Source organism: Medicago sativa, chromosome 1 (genome assembly GCF_051527215.1).
Source record: "Medicago sativa cultivar Bolivia chromosome 1, Bolivia_mono, whole genome shotgun sequence".
Lineage (NCBI taxonomy): Eukaryota > Viridiplantae > Streptophyta > Magnoliopsida > Fabales > Fabaceae > Medicago > Medicago sativa.
This window is the reverse complement of record NC_140749.1, coordinates 11,024,903-11,045,245: the sequence shown is the minus strand read 5'-3', so window position 1 is coordinate 11,045,245 and position 20,343 is coordinate 11,024,903. Positions and strand designations below refer to the sequence as shown.

General features: G+C 34.0%; 4 protein-coding genes across 5 annotated transcripts; 2 read left to right on the top strand and 2 right to left on the bottom strand.

The window, feature by feature from the left end:
• LOC146952601 (2Fe-2S ferredoxin-like superfamily protein) lies at positions 1 to 3,388 on the bottom strand. The gene is made up of 6 exons (XM_085703695.1): positions 2,918 to 3,388; positions 2,727 to 2,840; positions 1,914 to 1,967; positions 1,575 to 1,637; positions 1,096 to 1,158; positions 1 to 268 (listed from the first exon to the last, which is right to left on the bottom strand). Exons 1-6 carry the CDS (start codon positions 3,074 to 3,076, stop codon positions 233 to 235), a joined length of 489 nt encoding a protein of 162 aa, XP_085559821.1. The 5' UTR covers positions 3,077 to 3,388; the 3' UTR covers positions 1 to 232.
• Positions 3,389 to 4,050: 662 nt separating this feature from the next.
• Positions 4,051 to 4,575, top strand: LOC146952600 (uncharacterized). The gene has a single exon (XM_085739963.1). The coding sequence runs from the start codon at positions 4,051 to 4,053 to the stop codon at positions 4,573 to 4,575; it is 525 nt and encodes a 174-aa protein (XP_085596089.1).
• Positions 4,576 to 5,277: 702 nt separating this feature from the next.
• Positions 5,278 to 9,514, top strand: LOC146952599 (Pentatricopeptide repeat (PPR) superfamily protein). 2 transcript variants are annotated; one of them, XR_015006908.1, is made up of 3 exons: positions 5,278 to 5,974; positions 7,356 to 8,853; positions 8,984 to 9,514. XR_015006908.1 is itself a non-coding variant. In XM_085703623.1 (2 exons), the coding sequence occupies exons 1-2, from the start codon at positions 5,386 to 5,388 to the stop codon at positions 8,543 to 8,545; spliced, it is 1,779 nt and encodes a 592-aa protein (XP_085559749.1). In that variant the 5' UTR covers positions 5,278 to 5,385; the 3' UTR covers positions 8,546 to 9,514. The 2 variants fall into 2 exon arrangements, 1 of the variants encoding a protein (XP_085559749.1); XM_085703623.1 differs by having other exon boundaries at positions 7,356 to 9,514.
• A 2,915-nt stretch (positions 9,515 to 12,429) lies between these two features.
• On the bottom strand, positions 12,430 to 14,075 carry LOC146952598 (leghemoglobin-3). Its single transcript, XM_085703612.1, has 4 exons — positions 13,936 to 14,075; positions 13,713 to 13,824; positions 13,119 to 13,226; positions 12,430 to 12,684 (listed from the first exon to the last, which is right to left on the bottom strand). Exons 1-4 carry the CDS (start codon positions 14,025 to 14,027, stop codon positions 12,556 to 12,558), a joined length of 441 nt encoding a protein of 146 aa, XP_085559738.1. The 5' UTR covers positions 14,028 to 14,075; the 3' UTR covers positions 12,430 to 12,555.
• Between the last annotated feature and the right edge of the window lie 6,268 nt (positions 14,076 to 20,343).

Here is a 20,343-nt window from a genome sequence, read left to right as displayed (position 1 = left end):
TTTTGGCTCTTGAATTGGATTTGGATAGAGCACATGTTGTATTATACTATCATACAAAGATTTGTACCGTCAAGAATAGTCACCAAGTGACAATCATTACAACCAAACATATAAGGGAAATTATACATTATACAGATATATATTAGCAAGCTTGCATTAAATCAAAGCAAGATTTTTCATAAACTAGTGATGCAAACTGTATAAAATCCAGGATATGCTACTTGGCTTGATATTACTTCTTCCATTGAGGAATCCTTTGAACAACAACCTAAAAGCCATCATAGAAAATATAAATGAATCCATTTGAACTATTGTACTTGTGAAAAACAGTCTTGATCATTTTAGAATAAATCATTAGTTTATTCTTTTGTAAATAACCATACAAATTGAAGAATATTCCCCAGTCACTAAATTTCGTTTGCATTAGGTAAAAAAGACAAGGATTTTACTTTCTCCATGCTTCAATTATCATATCATAAGGGTCAAGTAAACAGACTTAATTCATATAAGGATAGAGATATGTCACTGTTTCTTACAGTAAATTGTAATCAACTTGACAGCATATAGTTAGTATATTATGAAGCTTGATGATGTATGGCACAAATGATTATGAAACCATATATATATTGAAAATTGTTTAGAACTCAAGCCTGCCGCACGGGAACAAACTTAGTTAAGTGTACCGGAACAGTAGTCCCCTTTAGGCTATGGGGCTAAAAGGCCTATCAACCATCGCATTTGGCGTATGTCCTTATTCTAGCTTCAATGTTCTGACCTCAAATCTAAGACACCACTTTTCAAAGGTATTGTCCGTATTTGTGTAAGCCCTCAAAATTTGTTCTTAGTTGAAAAACATCTCAATGAGTAATGAGTTGAGGAGAGTGGTTTATATAAACTATCCTCAATTCTCAAGTAACGTGAGAAATTTTGGTGTACTGTGACAAGAGTAAATCATGATCATGGTATATGGTCTGCACTTATATGTAACTATCACTCCTTGCACCCCATTTTCCACACTAAACATGAGATATAGCATAATTTTGTATTTCAAAATTTATCTAGTAGTGTAGAAAGAACAATTATTTTGAAAGATACCTTGCCAGAGTTTTCTTTGTTCCCAACAATAGTTTGACAAGCCAACCTCCAAGATTCAGGTTTCTGTTTACAAATGCAGAAGCTCAAAAGATTAATTAATTTCAAAATCTAGGATCATATCACCCTCACACTATAAAAGGGACATTTTGATAAGCAAATGTTAATATTAACTGATTTGAGCTAAAGGTTAAACGAGCTAAAGAACGGTGATGCAAAGCATGATGAAAGAGTAGAAATACTAATATAACAACTAATATATTAATATTTGACAATAAGAAAACTTATATCATATAGGTTTGCAAATGAGTTCAATTCGAAGTCCATACTTTCAAACAACTTTCAAAGAAATTATAATACTTCTCATTGGCTTAGGAACCTTGAAAACAATGTGTTAAAATTGATTCCAATAATGTGCTAAGCATTTTACGAATCATCATTTCTCAAATATTGTGTGTACATGAGAGAGACAGAGAACATGCCTTCTTAAGATATTTTAGTTCAGTATTTGTTCTTTCATTTAAAAGATCCTTTCCTTCAATGATCTGCAACAGAACAATTTATAAGTTCAGCAGCAATTAGAGATATAATAAGTATTACTTTGTAGTAAACAAAAAACTACTATATAAAATGTATTAGCTTGTGTGCCATTGGTGCCATAGCATCACACACATATCCCCACACACACACACATCACACACATATCCCCACACACATCCACACACATCAATGGTCAGGATTTCCCCAATGGCACCAATGGCACACAAACTATGTCATGGAAGTATTTTTCGTAATGGTATGAGAAGAAAAAAAATTCATACCTCGACTATGCAAGTTCCGCAGCTACCCCCTCCGCCGCAGTTCATCAACTTTCCCTGTTGTAACAGTTCAAATTTTATTGTAAAAGCTATAACAATATACAATTTATTCTTCTTTTTAGCTAGCTGTACTTGTTCCTTTTCTATCTTCTACAAAAACGGACCCTTTTGGTTCCTGATATATATTGCCATAATATGAAATGTTCATTTTTTAACCAAATTATTGGTAAGAAGTATCGATTTACTTTGCCGATGATTAATCTAAAAATCTAGCTGACCATCTTTAATGAGCTCTTTACTCCCAATCACATTTTCTCATCCACGAGACTCTAATATGAGACCTTGATTAAGATATTTGAGTTCAGTTTTACTCGGACCAATGTAACGTTCATATTTAAAATATAAATTTTCTCTAAAATAAATCAATAAATTTTATATATACAAAGAAAATTCTTTATACACACACAAAAATTTATATATATATTAACCTTTTTTTTTTATAGAAGAAATATTCAATTAATAACAATGAGTTGGGAAATTCATAATATTTTTTACTATGACTATTATTAAGGACTTGTTTAGCACAAAAAGAACAATATCATTAGAATTAGAACAATATCAAACACTAATTTTTTCTGCAAGTTAATCATAAATATTTGTTCATAACTTAAGAGATTAATCGCGAGTGGCAAAGTTATCCGAATTTATTTAAGAAATAATTTTCAGTTTTTATGAAAAACAAAAAGAAGAATAAAATAAAAAGAGAAAAAGTACATGTATGGTTGATTGGAATTAAGCATGTGGTAGGATACATACATACGTGGCATAAAGCTCAATCTTGTTATCCGACATGATGCTCCTCATCAGCTTCTCTCCGCTTATTGCTTTCACTTTATCCACCGGAAACGACCCATCACCCTCTGGTTTTGGCTGCAATCAAATTTCATCGCATTTTCATTTCAACTACAATTGTAATAATAATATGTAAATGATGATTGAAATGATACCCCAATGAACTCCAGCTCTATTTCCGGAGGAGAAGGAGATTCAGGCGAATTTGCCACGAAACAAACTGAGTTCGGTCGCCGCCGGGGAAAATAAATGGTTGGATTCCGGTTACCGGCGGTGAGTGGAACTGGTGTGAATATATTGTTCATAGAAGCCATTTCCTTTTCTGCTTCGCGCCCTCTGTTGTGTGTGTGTTCCTAAACTCTAACTTTTCTTGCAACTCCAAGTGAAGTCAGTTAACTGGCGAATATTGTATATTTCTTCTATTCAAAAACAATAAAAACAAAGTAGTTATAGAAATTGATATCAAAATAAGTAAGTTAATCGTGAGACTTTTGTAAAAAAAAAAAAAAAATTAAATAAGTTTTTCGTCTCTATAAATATATCAAATTTTGATTTGAATCCCTTAAAAATAAAATGAGATGTTTTCACCCTCTTCCAAATTTTTGGTTCTTAATGAATATAATTTTGACATGTTTTTAACATTTTTTGAACATAATATAAATATATAAATGTTAAACATAATAAACAGACATAAAATAAATACAATTTGTACATAAAAGAGTTATAATCTTAATATTCACATGAACATAAAGTGACCAATAAAGACCAAAAACAAAATAATTTTTTTTTGTGAGGATGAAAACATTCGGTTTAATTTTTTTTCTATCGAATCTTTATTTTAATTTTTTTTTTGGGGCGGTGGTGAGGATTTTAGGAAAATTTCTTGGGTGGACTGGGACTCTGTCTGTTTATTGAGGGAGGATGGTGGATTAGGTGTGAGAAGGTTGAGGGAGTTTAATGTTTCTCTGTTGGGGAAGTGGTGTTGGCGTATGCTGGTTGATAAGGAGGGTTTATGGTATCGAGTCTTGAAGGCTAGGTACGGGGAGGAAGGGGGCGGCTGAAGGAGGGTGGGAGAGATAGCTCTTTGTGGTGGCGGATGATTTCTAGCATTCACTGCGGTGTGGGGGTGAGGGAGGGGAGTTAGTTCGAAGATAATTTGCGTAGGGTAGTAGGTGGAGGAGGGAGCACATACTTTTGGTCAGATAATTGGGTGGGGGACGTGCCTTTACGGGTGCAATTTCCTCGCCTTTTTGATTTGGCAGTGGATAAATGGGTGACGGTGCGTCAGATGGAGAGGAGGGGGTGGGTCGACGGTGGTGGTGCCTGGGAGTGGAGGAGGCGCCTTTTGGCGTGGGAGGAGGAGTCAGTGTCCCAATGTGCATCTCTGTTGCATAATGTTGTTTTGCAGGACCATATTATTGACAGGTGGCGGTGGCGTCTTGACCCTGTTCATGGCTATTCCGTTAAGGGCACTTACTCTTATCTCACGGCGCCGAGTTTCACTCCAGAGCGTGTGCTGTCTGTCGATTTATGGAAGAAACAAGTTCCGCTTAAGGTCTCTGTTTTTGCTTGGCGTCTTCTCCGCAACCGAATCCCAACTAAAAACAACCTTTTCCATAGGCGCATCATTCCTCTTGACGACACTTCTTGTATTAGTGGGTGCGGTTCTTCCGAGACCACGGATCATTTACTCATTCATTGTGTTTATTTCGGTATGGTTTGGCATCGTATCTATCAGTGGCTAGGCATCTCATTTATTGCTCCAGAGTCCGCTAGTGATCACCTTTACCGCGATTGTCTCACTCTTTTATGACGGTAATTTGGATGGCTACTGTTTGGGTTATTTGGAAGGAAAGAAACAACAGGATTTTTAACCAGAAGATCGACACTTTGGATCATTTAGTAGACAAAGTTAAACTTATGTCTTTTTCTTGGCTACAGGCGAATATGCCTACTTTCGCCTACAGTTACAATGACTGGTGGCGTCACCCTTTACCTTGTATGGGTGTTATTTTGTAGCTTGTTTTGATTTATTTTGCTTCAGTAGTGTTTTTATTGGCACTAGACTTGTATCTGTGACTTTTGGTGGGTGGTTCTCTTTTGCACACCTTGTGCGAGATGAATCACCCTTTGTATTATAATATATTCCATTTTGGCTTGTTCAAATTTTTTTTTTTTAAGGACTAAAATCAAAATTCGTTATATTTATAGTGACAAAAAACTTATTTAACCAAAAAAAGTATATTGAAAAACTAATATGACTATTTAAATGAATCATTTTATAGTAAAAATTCTTTTAACTAACATAATACACTATTGGGGATATTTTGAAATTTTAATGAATGGAGAAAGATTCAAGTAAAATTTTGCATTTTAGATTCATTCACTATAATATAGACCTCACACATCGTTTAAAAAATGAACCAAAAAGTTAATTTTTGCTTATAAATTTAAAATTAGTTTTTTTTTTTTTAAATAAACAAAAAATCTTGAGTAGGTTCTTCTTTTTTGAAGTATTCCTCTTCCGCTGTAAGTAACTGTGTTTCTTTCCTTTCTTCTGTTCAGTCTCACTCACATTTCTTCTCCTGCTTCAGTTCAGTCACTGCAACCAAAAACCCAACAAATGCATTCGCACATTCCCCGTCGTATACTATTCTCCCTTCGTTCAATTTTCTCATCAACCCTCAAACCAATCCATCTACGCCCATTCTCCTCATGGTTATCCCAACCCGGAAACCCACTCATCAACTGGCCCTCCCTCCCATCCAAACCCACTCCAACCCCAACCCTAAACCCAAACCCAAACCCGAATTCTATACCCGAATCCTCCACACCCACTTTCTCCCCTAACCATTTCACCCTCATTTCAACTCTCTTCACCAACCCATCCATCTCACCCGGTTCATCTCTCCACACCAACCTAACCCAAACCGGAATCATACCTACTCCCCCTCTCCTCCGTGCGATCTTCGACCATTTCGCTTCCTCCCCGAAGCTACTTCATTCGCTTTATCTCTGGGCGAAGAATCAGCCCGGGTTTAAACCAGATTCGTCTCTGTTTGATTCGGTAATCAATGCTCTTGCGAAAATGAAGGAGTTTGATGATGCTTGGAGTCTTGTTTTTGATCGGATTGAGAGTGATGATGATGATGATGTGAAGTTGGTTTCTGTTGGGACTTTTGCTATCATCATTCGACGATATGCCAGAGCAGGTAAATGCAATGTTTTTCACTTTACGAATTTTTGTTGCTTGAATTGAAGTTTCTGTTTGGATTTGGGGTTTAGAGTTTGCATATTGATTAGATGAACTTAAGATTTTGTTAACTTGGTTATAGGACTTGATAAGTGCTTATGTATAGGTTATTTCTATATCAAAAGAGAAAATGAATTTTTCATATGGCTATTTGGTAAAAAAAGATAAATAGTGGATAATTAATAAGCTAGATAAGCTAATTTTTTGCTCATAGCGGACAACTTAGCTGGTTGAATTTGTATTGTTTGCTAAAATAAATGGTTGAAGTAGCTAACTAATATGAAATGACTTAAAAAAGATATGTTTAATTAATATTTAACTTTTTTCAATTAAGATTAGAGGGGTAAAATTGGGAAAATGTAATAAGCTATAAGCTTTAAGTTATAAGCTACTTGAGTTAGCTTATCAAAACATGTTTATAAGCTAGTTAAAGTAAGTTATAAGCTCATGAGAAAATGTCGGTTACATAACGGGTATTTTTTCGTCATGTGAGCTTATAAACTATAAGCTCAAAAATGTGTCTTTGCCAAACAGACTCATAAGTTGTTTTTGTGAACTACTACATGTGTCCCTAAATATAGAACCCCTTGAATTGGTTACTGCATTCAATTTATTGACCATTTGTATCATTTTACAAGTTTATTCTTTACAAGAGATAATTAGTTAATGTTTGCTTAAGTTTGTTTATTACATATTGCAGAAAAAGATGTAACATAATCCGTAACTGTGGCATGTTGTTATTAAAATAGTAATTAATACACTTTGAAATTTGAAAGAAGTCTTATAAAAAAGGGACAGAAAAAACTCAAGAGCGTCCTATATTTAGGGACATGAGTAGTATCCTGCAGAGTTTATGGAAATGAGTTGAGAAACACTTGTGGACATATCAAAAGCTATTTTTATAAGTTCTCCCAAAATGTCTCACAAGTGTGTGACTGTGTATGATAGTAGATAAACTCTATCAAGCGAATCCGAACAGATCCATACTGAAAGTGAGTATTTAAATAGTGAATTTAGCTTGAAAATATTTAATGTTGATTTTGGTGCAAATCATGTTTTTTGGATTTTTGTTTATTAAAGTTGGTGCGTAAATTTTGTTGGATTAATTATTTAACATTAAATTATGAGAATAATTTTGTTTTTCACCTCAAAAACAACAAAACAAATCATTGTGTTACATTATTTACTGTTGGGTGACAAAACCATGCAATTTAGGTTTTTCAAAACCTTCAATAATCTATTTGAATTTGGTTGCTTACAAGTGATGATGCACTTTTGCCAACTATTCTCTTGCTTTGTTATGAGGAATCAACTTTTTTATTTACTTACAAATTTTGAAGGTATGCACAAGGCTGCTATTAGGACGTTTGAGTTTGCAAAAGATAAGAAGTCAATTGTGGATTCCGTGTCAGAAATGAGTTTATTTGAGATATTAATTGATTCACTCTGCAAAGAAGGGTCTGCAAGGGAAGCTTCAGAATACTTGCTTAGGAGAAAGGAGACAGACCTGGGTTGGGTTCCTTCAATTCGTGTTTATAACATAATGTTAAATGGATGGTTTCGAGCAAGGAAACTCAAACACGCTGAGAGACTTTGGGAAGAGATGAAGAACGAGAATGTGAGCCCAAGTGTTGTGACATATGGTACCCTTGTGGAAGGATACTGTCGGATGCGCCGTGTTGAAAAGGCACTTGAGATGGTTGGTGAAATGACCAAAGAGGGAATTAAACCAAATGCAATTGTATATAACCCCATCATTGATGCATTGGCAGAAGCTGGGAGATTTAAAGAGGCTTTGGGTATGATGGAGCGTTTTCATGTTTTGCAAATAGGTCCTACTCTTTCAACTTACAATTCTCTCGTGAAGGGTTTTTGTAAGGCAGGAGATATTGAAGGTGCTAGTAAAATTCTTAAAAAGATGATAAGTAGAGGTTTCCTTCCAATCCCCACTACCTATAATTACTTTTTTAGGTACTTTTCAAGATGCGGAAAAGTTGATGAAGGGATGAACCTGTATACCAAGATGATTGAATCTGGACATAACCCGGATCGTCTAACTTACCATCTTGTGTTAAAGATGTTATGTGAAGAGGAGAAGTTAGAGTTGGCAGTTCAAGTTAGCAAGGAAATGAGGCATAAAGGATATGACATGGACTTGGCTACGAGTACCATGTTAACTCATTTGCTGTGCAAAATGCACAAGTTGGAAGCGGCTTTTGCAGAATTTGAGGACATGATAAGAAGAGGTATTATTCCTCAATATCTTACATTTCAAAAATTGAATGTTGAGTTAAAGAAACAAGGTATGAATGAAATGGCTCGAAAACTTTGCCACTTGATGTCGTCTGTTCCCTATTCTGACAAATTGCCAAATACATATGGTGAAGTCAGAGATGATGCACATGCACGTAGGAAATCTATAATTCAGAAAGCCAAAGCAGTTTCTGAATTGCTGAAGGACCCCAAAGAACTTGATAAGTTTAGAAGTTCATCAGAAGATGCTGTCTCAAGTTTGAATAAGTTTGAATAAGATGAAATTGCCAAATACATAAGATGAACATCTGCGAGTTCAGTACGATCAGGGAGGCAGTTGTGACCAGTTTGAAACACATGGGAATCAGAGGGTTTTGTACAAAAATGTCTGCTGTTCTTTCCTATGCTCTTAGTAGGCATCACAGCAGTAGTCACCGATCTACTGTTGTGTAACAGACACTAGCATATGCAAATTAAATGGAGTTCTTTATGCCAAAAATAGTTCCTTGGCTAAAATTTGGATATTTGTCAATGGAGATGGCAGCAACTGAAGTTAAATTCATCAGTTAAAGTGGCCTTATAGAGGTTGTGGCGTGATTAACCTTTGTTTTTAGTTAGAGCCATGCATAATCTAGAAGATGTGACTGAAAATCAATATCTCTATTGGGAATTTTGCTTTTTGCTGATAATTTTCTAACCTGGCTTTATGTCTCAGGTCAACTTTCTTGTGTACTTTATTTTTGCCGTTGGAGGAGCTCAGTAAACACTTCGACTGCCATGTGTTTCCATCACAAAAGGGTGATTAAATCCCAGTAGTATCCAGATGGACCAGACTGAAGGGGTTGTTTAGGTGAAATTTGTTATATCTTGTCTTTCATTACTTAGATGATACTGATACATTTGCCGGGTGTCCAAGGATAACCACATAGCATGATTGTCCTTGCGAATGAAGCCTAGTTTAAGGAATTTTGATACTTGTTCTTCCACGAAAGTTTGCTTCTATAGAGCGATCATTGTGTTCTTTAGTGGCATGAGTTTGAATTTAGAGTCATTCATCAATCTATGATAGCAAAAGTTGGGGTCCAAACCTGGCATTCATTAATATACGGCAACAAGTATTTATTTCTTTAAGAACATTAATTTATCTGTCGATACTCTTCCCTTTTGAGTTCCAAACCAAACGTTTGTAATGTTTTCCATTTTTGTGTTAAGAGGAGTTGCAACTTGGAAGTCACCATTCTATCAATATCTGGATGCTTATGTTACTAGTATATGTTGTTCACGTTATATTCTATAGATCAGTTTGGCCCTTGTTTGAACAAACCTTTTGGGAATTATCTTATGGCTGGTAAAACAAAATGTTGGCTGAGGTTCTTCGGTTGACATGACAGAGACACTTGTATGCAAACATGACCAATTATGATTGTAGAAATCAGGGGATTATCATCTAAGATTGTGATCAAGGTATGACTAAGACTGCTTACTTCCTAATTAGAATAAATATTATTATAAACTAGTGTTCAGTCGGGTCATCTATCCACTCTTTTTTATTGCGTTAATGCGTATAAATTACAACAATCGTTTTAATTAAATTTTGAATAAAATTATTGTAGATATCTTGAACTTTCCTATAGTAACAAACTATACTTGTATTTTTCAAAGACACCAACCATATTACAAATATAATGTAAATTCTTATCTTTTTGAATAACACCAACAATATAGCATTCTTGTAGAAAAATTTGTTTATGGGTATAGTTGGAAGTGAAAAAACCACCGCCTCAAATTCATGTTTTCCCTTTTTATGTAGTATAAATATATGAAATGTGACACCATAGTAAAATCTGATTATAATAAGTAATATAACATGGAATAATCATATGAGCATGCATATAAACTAGGATCTACGAAGATCTATCAAATATATATATAAATGTGTGTGTGTTATGTGTTTGTATGTGTGAGAGTGTGTGTGCGAGCATGCGCGAGTGTATGTTTGTGGACCTAAATAAAGCAAAAAAACATTTAAACATGATGTACTATAATATTTTACCTTTATGTAGATATCGATTAGCAATGAAAATTAAAATGTTGCAATCTTTATGTTGTTAATCCCTTATTGATTAGTAACATTTAATCAACACATCTTAAACTATTGTAGATATGATTGGGCAGTGTTTATGGTATTTTGGAACAAAAAAAATAATAATTGGGACATCGATCCAAGGAGTATCTAAAATAAGAAGAAAAAATTTAGGACATTTATTTGAATTTTCCGATATTTGTGGTACGAGTGTTGACATGTGTATATGTTGTATGAGTGTCAGGCACTGATACATGCCGAACATTGCAACATGTTTAATGTTCGTGCTTCATAACTTCAAAGGCTCTCTAGGTTCATATTTCAAAGGCAAACCTTCAGGAATAAATATCCTAAAATAATTTTCATAAGTAATATTATTCTGTGTAACGCGCTTCGCGAGTGCTCTAAGAAAATTCTCATCAAAGCACACTCAAATGTAGAACCATTTCCAATCATAATCCTATCAGGCTAAACAATTATTGATTTTACTTTGTTCAAAAGAATTAAGTAACCAACAAAACTATAATCATTGAAGACAGTCCCATTAAATAGGTATATGCATCAACCGATTCTATGATTGGAACATATAATGTAGCTCTCATTGCACCCCAAAATATTTCAACGAAATGTTTGTGATCCTCATGAGTTAGTCCTTTAGTAGATGGCATAGCTGAATACGGATAAGAACTTTTATCAGCTAGTTCAATAAAACCTTCACATGCTTTTGCTAGTTTTGAACGAGCTACCAGTATTGGTTTCACTGTTTTGTTGAGAAACTTTGCAGTTGTTTTCACCGCTGCCTCCAATCCCATTTGATTACTCAATTTATAAAATCCAAATAAATACTAAATTAGAGTTGTTTGTTACAGATTATAAACTCGAATGTGAGCTGAATCTGTAAAACCTTGGAATGATTTAAAAAACGATTTTTCTTTTGTAATGAAAATCAATTTATGTAATGTAAGACATTGACACTCACACGACACTCAAACATCAAAATTTCTAATATAATAAAATTGGACATCGACAATGATATGTGTGTGTGTGTTTGAGAATCTAAATTAAGAAATTTATTTTATTTAAGTTTATTTTATGCGGTGGTCGAGCCGGCTTGTTTGTTTGGGTATCGGCTGATTTGTATATGTATTCAGGTGCTGATTTTGTATATTCTTCGTGGTCTCTTTAGTACACCTTGTGATCAAGAGATTGCATGTCAGTGTTAATATATATCATTTTTGCTTGTTCAAAAAAAAATTATTTTATTTAAAAAAATGAAAACAAGATACTATAATAATTGGCCTTTGGTTATATATCTACTATCGAAAAATCTAAAAAATATTGCAATCAAATGTATTTCTTTAATCACTTGTTGATGAACGTTTTTTCAACATATAACTATTGTAGATGTGTCCAATGAGTGATAAAGGTATGTCAGAGCAACAAAAACTATTTTAGGGCTCTTGTCTGAGTTTTCTAACACGTTGTACGAGTATCATACAGATTTCAGACAACGAGCCAACAAATTTCGAAGATAATAGAAAAACATTTTTATGGGACAATTGTCTGAATTTACAAAATGTGTCGTACGCGTGTCATTTGAGTGTCAGACATTGATGTGTGTCGGACATAGCAACATGCTTTATAACTGTGCTTAGTAGTCTCAAAGGCGCACAAGATCCAAATTTCATAGGCAAAGATCCAGGAACCAATATCCTCAAATAATTATCATAAGCAGTATTATTTCGCCTAACAGGCTTCCTTTCTTAGGACCATTGCGAATCACAGTCCAACAGTTCTAAAAAAACGAAAAAACTTATGCACCGTGCGAGACATTTTACCCTCACACACGCTAGACTCTGCCTTGAAACAAAGGCAAACAGACAAAAAGAATGAAACATTTTTGATCAAATTGGATTGAAGCATTTTGGATAGGATTCGCTTGCGATTCCCTTATTCTCACTTTCTTTCATCTATTTTTTTTTTATCCTTTCAGAAATCATAAGAGAAGATACTCTTTGACTATGTTGAGCCCCTTTAGAATTAGGTTTTATTAGGGAGTTTTTTTCGAATAGATGCAGTAACATAAACTCAAATAATATTTAATAGTCATTTCAACAACATTTATTATAGAAACTTGTTAAACAAGTTTTAGTAATACATTTTTTATTTATTAAATTGAGTAATAACTATAGATCATCCCAAATTTAAACCATTGCCTTCTTAATTGCAGTTGCCAATGCATCATAGGCTACTTCCCAAGCAGTGTTCAATTCTTCGCTCCATTTATCTCCTGATACTTCCTTTATTGTTTTCAGCAGAGCTTCTTTAACCACCTACAAGGCACCAAAAACATTAATGTTGGATTAACGATTTAACACTTAGAAAATCGGCATGTTAACAAAAATGGAAAATATTTCACGAAAAATAATTTATTTCATTGAATAAAAAATCACGGGTGATTACAATATCAACCCTTTATTTTATTGTATAAATATTTAATTATTTGTTACAATATCAACTGCTTATTTCTCACTTTACCAACTATCCAATTTAGACTAATCAAATAATGTTTTATTATATGATTGTTTTATCTTTAAAATTTAATTTTACATAATTTTTTTTAGTTATGATTCCACTATTTTTTATCATAATATAAAAATGTGGTATGAAATGGAAGTTTCTTATTTATTGTTATTTTATTGAGTTAGGGAATAAATAACCATTAAGTGGTAAAAAAATTTAAGAACTCAGCCTTTGAAACATTTACCGCAAAATGAGGATCAACAACTCCTTTCTGAATGTGGATTGCACCCAATGTAGCATCTCCCAAAACTACTCCTCCTGTTGCTCGGAGTTGAGCAGCTGAATCGCGCACCTATAATTCAAAATGTAGAAATATCTTATGATTGATAATATCCATGTTAATAAAAACTATGAAAAAATATAATTTGTTATTATTATTATTATTATTATTATAATGTGATTATATATTATTAAGAAAATATATTAATTCAATTTCTGATTATAACAATCGAGATTTGTTCCTTAAAAAAAAAATCGAGATTTGCGGAAGATCAAATTTGCACGGCCATATATGTACGATTGTGAACTTAGAAATTAGAAGGTAATACATGATTTTATTATAACAATCGAGATTTGTGGAAGAACTAATTTGCAATATTGAAACATGTGATTTAAACATTTGTAATTGAGATAGTTATGACACTAAAAGTGGGATGAAGCATTACATATATAATGATATATTTGTCCTAACAGAAAAAAATATAAGTATAAACCATTACAATAAAACACAAATAAGAAGTATATTCATAGTTATTAATTTATGTTTAATTACACTCACCATTCCAAAAACTTTTTCAGCATGGCTTTGGAGTTTAGGGCTATCCTGTACTCCAGCTGAGTCCTTAAGAAAAGAGAACATGCCCTTTGCTGCAGGGGCTTTCTCCAATATTCTATTTTAATCAAAATAACCAAAATTATTCTTTTTAATTTACATCATCTCTTTCAAATTGACAATTAACAAAAAGTGAAAACACAAACACTCAAAAAAATATCAAACTTACATAGTGTAGAACAAAACACTATTACCAGGGTTTTGTTTAAATGATTCCCATGAGCTATTCACTAAAGCCTCTTGTTTATCTGTGAAACCCATATCTCTCTTCTTCTTTTTGTTTTTATTTTTGCTATTTGTATTTGCTATGTATTAATTGTACATTCTATACTAATTTATATAGAAAACTTGGAGGTGAAAAGAGATGCAATTGATTTTTTATGATTTTTTTTTAAAGAATCTATTGGCTTGTGGAAATGGCCGTTGACGTTATTAAAGAGACAATAATCATTTAAAAAACTTAATCAAACAAGTTTTCATTGAAGTTAATAAATATTTAAATAAAAAATCTAATCATTAATGAAAGTATTTTTAAATTTGATTTGATCATTGTATTTATTAATTAATCTAATAAAAATAATTACTTTGAGTTGTGCACAATTTTTATAATATGAGTTATTTTGATTTTAATGATAAAATGAGTTTCATTTACTAAAATAATTTTATTAATTATATTTTTGTGGACTTAGATATTATAAATAAATGAGTATTAATGGAAAAATAATTAATGCACATAATTGATATTTGAAAGTGATAATTAATTTAAAACAAAAAAAAAACAATACAAATGAGACACATATAACGAGCCAGATGAAGTAATAAATAACACTAGCATTTTTTACATTTTTAATATTTCATAAAATTTTGTGATTACCACGTTGTTAAGCATAACATCATGTTATTGGGGCCACCATATAAATTCTTACAACAATGACGTTGAGAAAAAAATCACCGCCGTGTAATGATGTTAAATGTCTTTCGCATATTGTTAACAAACAATACATGAGAAAAATGAAAAATATCAAGAATTATACGCTATAGAAATTAATATTGCAAACTAATAAAGTTTAGTCCCGACCTACGTTGGTTTGCATTTCAAGAATTCTATTTTTAAAAGAAGAAGTGTTTTTAATCCCTTTCTTAGTGTTATTGTATCAATGTAATATATTGAAATTTCCACTATGTTGGCACCCAAATGTACCACCAACAATGCATCCAAAACTATTATTTATAATGAAAAGATACAAGGATGGTGTGCGGAGGCGTAAGCCAAACCCACCAAAACAAAGTTAACAAAAACGATAATTTGACAAGCCAAATCTATCTCTAAAAAAGACTTCTCTAGAGCAACAAGGAAGGACATCCCACCAAATTAAGTCATGCACAAAGAAATCAGCATTAGCAATTCGATCAACACATACATTGCAGTCCCTATAAATGTGAGAAACTCGTATTATATAGTTTCTAATAATATGCAGACAATTATTCCACTTGTTTTGCAGCTTCCATATAACAAGATTAATGTTAGAGAAAGCTTGGACGGTTAACAGAGAATCACATTCAATTCTTCCCATGTTTTATGAGTTTATATCGAAGCTATGCAAAGTCGCTTGTAGGAAGATTACCTTTTTTTTATATTTTTTTTTTGGTACAAAAGAGGGCCAAAGGCCCAAAAGAAAACTAAGAAGCTATCCGAACATTCCTAGGCACAAAAGCGTCAGAGATGTCATCAAAAAGAAGTCTACGGAGCTCACTGGACGGATTCTCCATTATGATACAATTAAAAGAGTCTAGAGAAAAGCTAAAGTTAGCCAACCAATCAGCACATCGATTACCCTCCCTCCAGGTATGATGAAATCAGACTTGCCAATCCAAAGCCAGGAGTTTTCGAATGTGTTGCACCAATATGGGAACTGAGCCACTAAACTTGCAGTTTTCTGTAACCATCTCAATCAAGATTTTAGAATCACTTTCAACAATGAGTTGCGGAATGTGCTCTCGCCAAGCCATCTCCAAACCAAGATACATGCCCCACATTTCAGCATGAAGTGCATCACAAACTCCAATCTTTCGAATGTAGTCTTTTAGCCATCTCCCTTCAGTGTCGCGAAAGAGGCCACCACAATCTGAATATTCTCCAATTCCTTTGCAAGCACCATCACTATTGAGTTTAATCCAACCTTCAGGGGGCTTCTTCCAACCTATGTAGATTGTCTCCTTCATTGGAAAATTGCAATGAAGTCGTTGATTTGAACACAAGTCTATCTTTTGAACAAAATTTTGGATCACCAAGACAGGGTTATTCAGTTGTTGAAAATTGTCTTCAAAAATAGCTTTGTTTCTCCACGTCCACATGAACCAACAAGTGGTCATGAAAGTTGTCTTCCAATTTGTACTATGATTACCATTATTGGAACAAAATGTGTATAACAATGAACCTTAAAGAGTTTTGATGATAACAAGGTATTAAAAATTGTAAATTGGACTAGCTAATGTTTGTTCAAGTGTACAGGACCATAGTTAAAAATTTACATCATATAAAGGTTCTGAAGAACAAAAAGAGAGCTAAGGAATCAAGAAAAAGAAGCTTGAAAGCATCTGAAGAGTGCATCTGAAGGGAAGTGCTCCTGAAGAATGATGACGTCATCAGAAGCTGAAAGTCATCAGAAGTTGATAGTCATCAGAAGCTGATAGTCATCAGAAGCGGATAGTTCAGAAGCGACCTCATTAGAAGCTGAAGCTCATCAGAAGCTGATTATCACCACAAGCTGAAGATTCAAGGATCAACACTTCAAAAGCTGTCTATTGGATTCGAAAACATTGCAGAAGACTAGTGGAACTTTGCAACGGTCATTTTGGTGAAGATTTGAAGGCTTTGGAAGCTTATCTTCAAAAAGCGTTGACATTGTACTTTGTACGAACTGTACAACCACCTTCTCCACTACTCTGTTTTGTGTCCACGCTACAAGACAAGAAAACAGCTCTAGAATAACAACTATGCCTGCAAAGATGTTCCTTCACAATGGGAATGGATTTCAAATTGGTTCTTCATAGGACAACAACCAAATGAGGCAAAAGATCATTGGTGAAAGATCAAGCTTCAACAACGACTCTTTTGATATGTGTTGTCAATTTCACAACGTCTCTTTCACACCTCTATATAAAAGAGTGAAGACTTAGATATTTGGTAATGCTGAACGAAAGACTCTCAACATTTTTACAAGTGCCAAACCTCTGCTGAAATTGTTCTGCATTCACTTAGAATTTCTGTTTCTCAAAGTCATATCTTAGAAGTTCTTAAGTCTTAGAGTCTGTATCTGATTTGTTTTGTGAGCACCTCTGATTGTATATCAAGTGTTCAATCTCAAGCATTATTCTTTGTAATCTTGTTTGTTTAGAAGTCTCTTGCAGTTGTGCTTGAGCATAGAAGTCTCTTGATTGTGTTCTTGAGCATAGGAAGACTCTTGCAAAGTGTGCTTGAGCAAAGGAAGTCTCTTGCTATGTGCTTGAGCAATTGTAATCAGATATTACATTCTAGTGAAATCTCCTTGGAAGTGCAAGGGGGACTGGACTACTTCCGGATTGTGGAAGGAACTAGTATAATTGCTTTGTGTCTTTCTTCTTCTCTTTCTCTCTGTTTTATTCCGCCGCATTTAGATTCTGTTTATCACTTCAGAAGCTGTCTCACTTAGCTTCTGACCAGTGCGTTCAATTTTTAGGAGAAACGAAGAATTTTTAAAAACACAATTCAACCCCCCTTCTTGTGTTTTTCTCACCTTTAACCAATACCCTGCTCACTGATGTTATCAAAAATCCAATTCCTGCAATCAAAAGTAAAGAAATCAGTTATATAGTTAGACGGAACCAAACGGAGCCATACCTGAGTAGCGTAGACACAGTCACGAAGCACATGAATGGTAGTCTCATCATCTCTCCCACATCTAGTACAAAGTGGAGATATACCCACTCCCCACTTGCTTCTCCGAAAGTTGGTAAGGATGCGCTCCTGAGCTGCCAACCAGATGAAAGTTTGTATACGGTGTGGTCCTTTCCAATCCCACAAAGATTTCCAATCGCCCTCTAGAGCATGGATATCCCCATGTTGCAACCTATAAGCACTTTGAATAGTAAACTGGTGAGTATTAGTTCCCCCCCATCCTATGGAATCAGGCCCGTCTGCATCATTTGGGGCAGGTAAAGCAAGGACCTGGTTCACAATAGTGTTTGGCAAATTATCCTGCAAAAAAAATTAAATCCCAATTTCCTTCAGGAGTCACCGCATCCCTCACAGAAAGAGTGGCATCATTAAGGTTTTGGGAAGCTGAGGTTTGGAGCACGCCTCCCTTAGGAACCCATTTGTCCATCTATAAATTTGTCTGTCTACCATTTCCTATTTGCCAAAACACATGGAGTTGGAAATCATTCCAGATTCCCGCCAAAGCTTTCCACAAAGGAGAATCGTAAGGCTGAGAGCTACAAGAAATCATGAGATCATTACTTCTGCCATACTTGCTAATAGGGACTTTACACCACAACTCATCTGGTTTGTTAACGAGGTTCCACATCATTTTCATTAGAAAAGCCTCATTCATATAACGTGGTCTCTTAAACCCCAAACCACCATTAGACTCAGGCCGACAACAAACATCCCAATTAACCAAATGTGGTTTTCGCCTCTGATCAGAGTCTCCCCACAGGAATCCACGTTGAATTTTTTCAATTTCATCGCAAATAGTTTTGGGGATCTTTGCATACTGCATATGGTAATATGGAATATAGCTAATAACTGACTTTGAAAGAGTAATTCTCCCTGCTAGCTAGACTTAAACATTGTTGCTTCCATCCAGTAAGTTTATTCTGAATTTTCTCGACAATATGCTTAAAGTGACCTCTAGTGGATCTACCAGTAGCTAAATTAGCCCCCAAGTATCTACCCAAATTATTGACATGAGAAAAACCAGTATGAAGTAAGATTTCTTCACGAAGTTGGTTATCCACATTCTTAGAGAAATAAATTTGAGTTTTATGATTGTTGATCTTTTGGCCCGAAGCTTGGCAAAAGAGGTCAAGGCAATGCATAACACAATGAGCTTGCTTGATAGAAGCCTCTACAAAAAGAAGAAGATCGTCAGCAAAAAGAAGATGAGAAATTTGGGGACCATACCTGCCTGCACGCATTGGTTTCTAGTACTCAGCCTCCAGCTGGTCAGCTATAATGTGCGAAAGTCTATCCATACAAATGACAAATAAATAAGGAGATAGAGGGTCCCCTTATCTAATACCTCTTGAAGGAGTAAAACTATCCGTTTTCTCCCCATTCCACATGATTTTGTAAGAAGGAGACGAAATACAATGGTGAATCACCTGAATAAGCTTAGGAGGAAACTTACAATCCTCCAGACAATGCTCGATAAAATTCCAGTTAAGACGATCGTAAGCTTATGAGAGAATGTTACAATAAAATCCTATATCAATTAAATTGTACTGTGATTACTTGTTAATTATTATGTGTATCGTACACACTTAAACACACTGATAACTTAGCTTTGTTATCATTAAAGCTTCAATTATGAGACAATGTAGTTAAACCAAATTTGTTCTTACATTCCTTTCTTCTCAACATTTAGTATATCCCAGTTTTGCCGTTAGGTTGTTTAAAGCTGCAAAAATATTGAATTTGGATTGTTATTTAATCACTGTTGTTAAATGTCAATAGAATGAAACTTAACATTTTGATTTTTTTCCCTAAAAAAAAAAACAATTTGATTTTTTTATATATAAAATTGTTTAGGTGATTTTTGTTCTAAAGATTGATGAAAGTTTTAGTGTTTAGCCATAGATCAATAGATACAAGTTATAGCATATCATCAATAACAAAGAAAGAACAAGAAATTGTGTACCTTTGAATTAGGTTGATGAAGGATAACCGTAGACAACGCTGACAACTATGAGAGGGGTAACTACCCTCATTCCGTCTAGCTCTAGGTTTTCACACTGATGTTCAGAATAATTAACCGTTTAATGAGATGACGTTTAAATAGCTAAACGGCTGAGGGCAGGGACCTCTCATTGGGCTTATCTAAATGGTCCAACCCATCACGGTCCATTTAGTAACAATAGCCCAATAACTCAAATTCATCATATAATTAGTGCTTAACACAATAGACCATAATATATATTATAAGTTTAACTTATAATAATTGATTATTGTCAATCCATAATTGATTAATTAAATAATTAATCCAACAATCTCCCACATGGATGAAAATACTCAATTACTAAAAGAATATAATATTTCACTTGTCATAAAGAATTAATTTTAAAATTATATGTATGGTCAAAGCACTAATCAATCAAAAGAGAATTGAGCTTTAATGCTGCAGAAATTGAATCTGATAGGGAAAACAAATCATACAGATCAAAGATTCATTTTTCTAACAAATGATGAATTTATAGTGACACGTTTGAATTAAAAAGAATGTGTCACTAAAGAATAGCCCAAGCATTTTAAAAATGCTATAACAAACTCCCACTAACCCAAAATAACATAGACTTAATCAAATCATTATGAGTTACA

Bases quoted from the DNA above. Each gene is read 5' to 3' on its own strand.
- LOC146952598 (XM_085703612.1), bottom strand. From the start codon at position 14,027: ATGGGTTTCACAGATAAACAAGAGGCTTTAGTGAATAGCTCATGGGAA. The intron at 13,227-13,712 runs GTGAGTGTAATT...TTTGAATTATAG, and splicing joins CTGAAAAAGTTTTTGGAATG to GTGCGCGATTCAGCTGCTCA. The intron at 12,685-13,118 runs GTAAATGTTTCA...GGTGCCTTGTAG, and splicing joins TTGTTGATCCTCATTTTGCG to GTGGTTAAAGAAGCTCTGCT.
- LOC146952599 (XM_085703623.1), top strand. From the start codon at position 5,386: ATGCATTCGCACATTCCCCGTCGTATACTATTCTCCCTTCGTTCAATT. The intron at 5,975-7,355 runs GTAAATGCAATG...CAAATTTTGAAG, and splicing joins TCGACGATATGCCAGAGCAG to GTATGCACAAGGCTGCTATT.
- LOC146952601 (XM_085703695.1), bottom strand. From the start codon at position 3,076: ATGGCTTCTATGAACAATATATTCACACCAGTTCCACTCACCGCCGGT. The intron at 1,159-1,574 runs GCATGTTCTCTG...ATTTGTAAACAG, and splicing joins AACTAAAATATCTTAAGAAG to AAACCTGAATCTTGGAGGTT. The intron at 269-1,095 runs GTATCTTTCAAA...GATGGCTTTTAG, and splicing joins ACAAAGAAAACTCTGGCAAG to GTTGTTGTTCAAAGGATTCC.
- LOC146952600 (XM_085739963.1), top strand. From the start codon at position 4,051: ATGGAGAGGAGGGGGTGGGTCGACGGTGGTGGTGCCTGGGAGTGGAGG.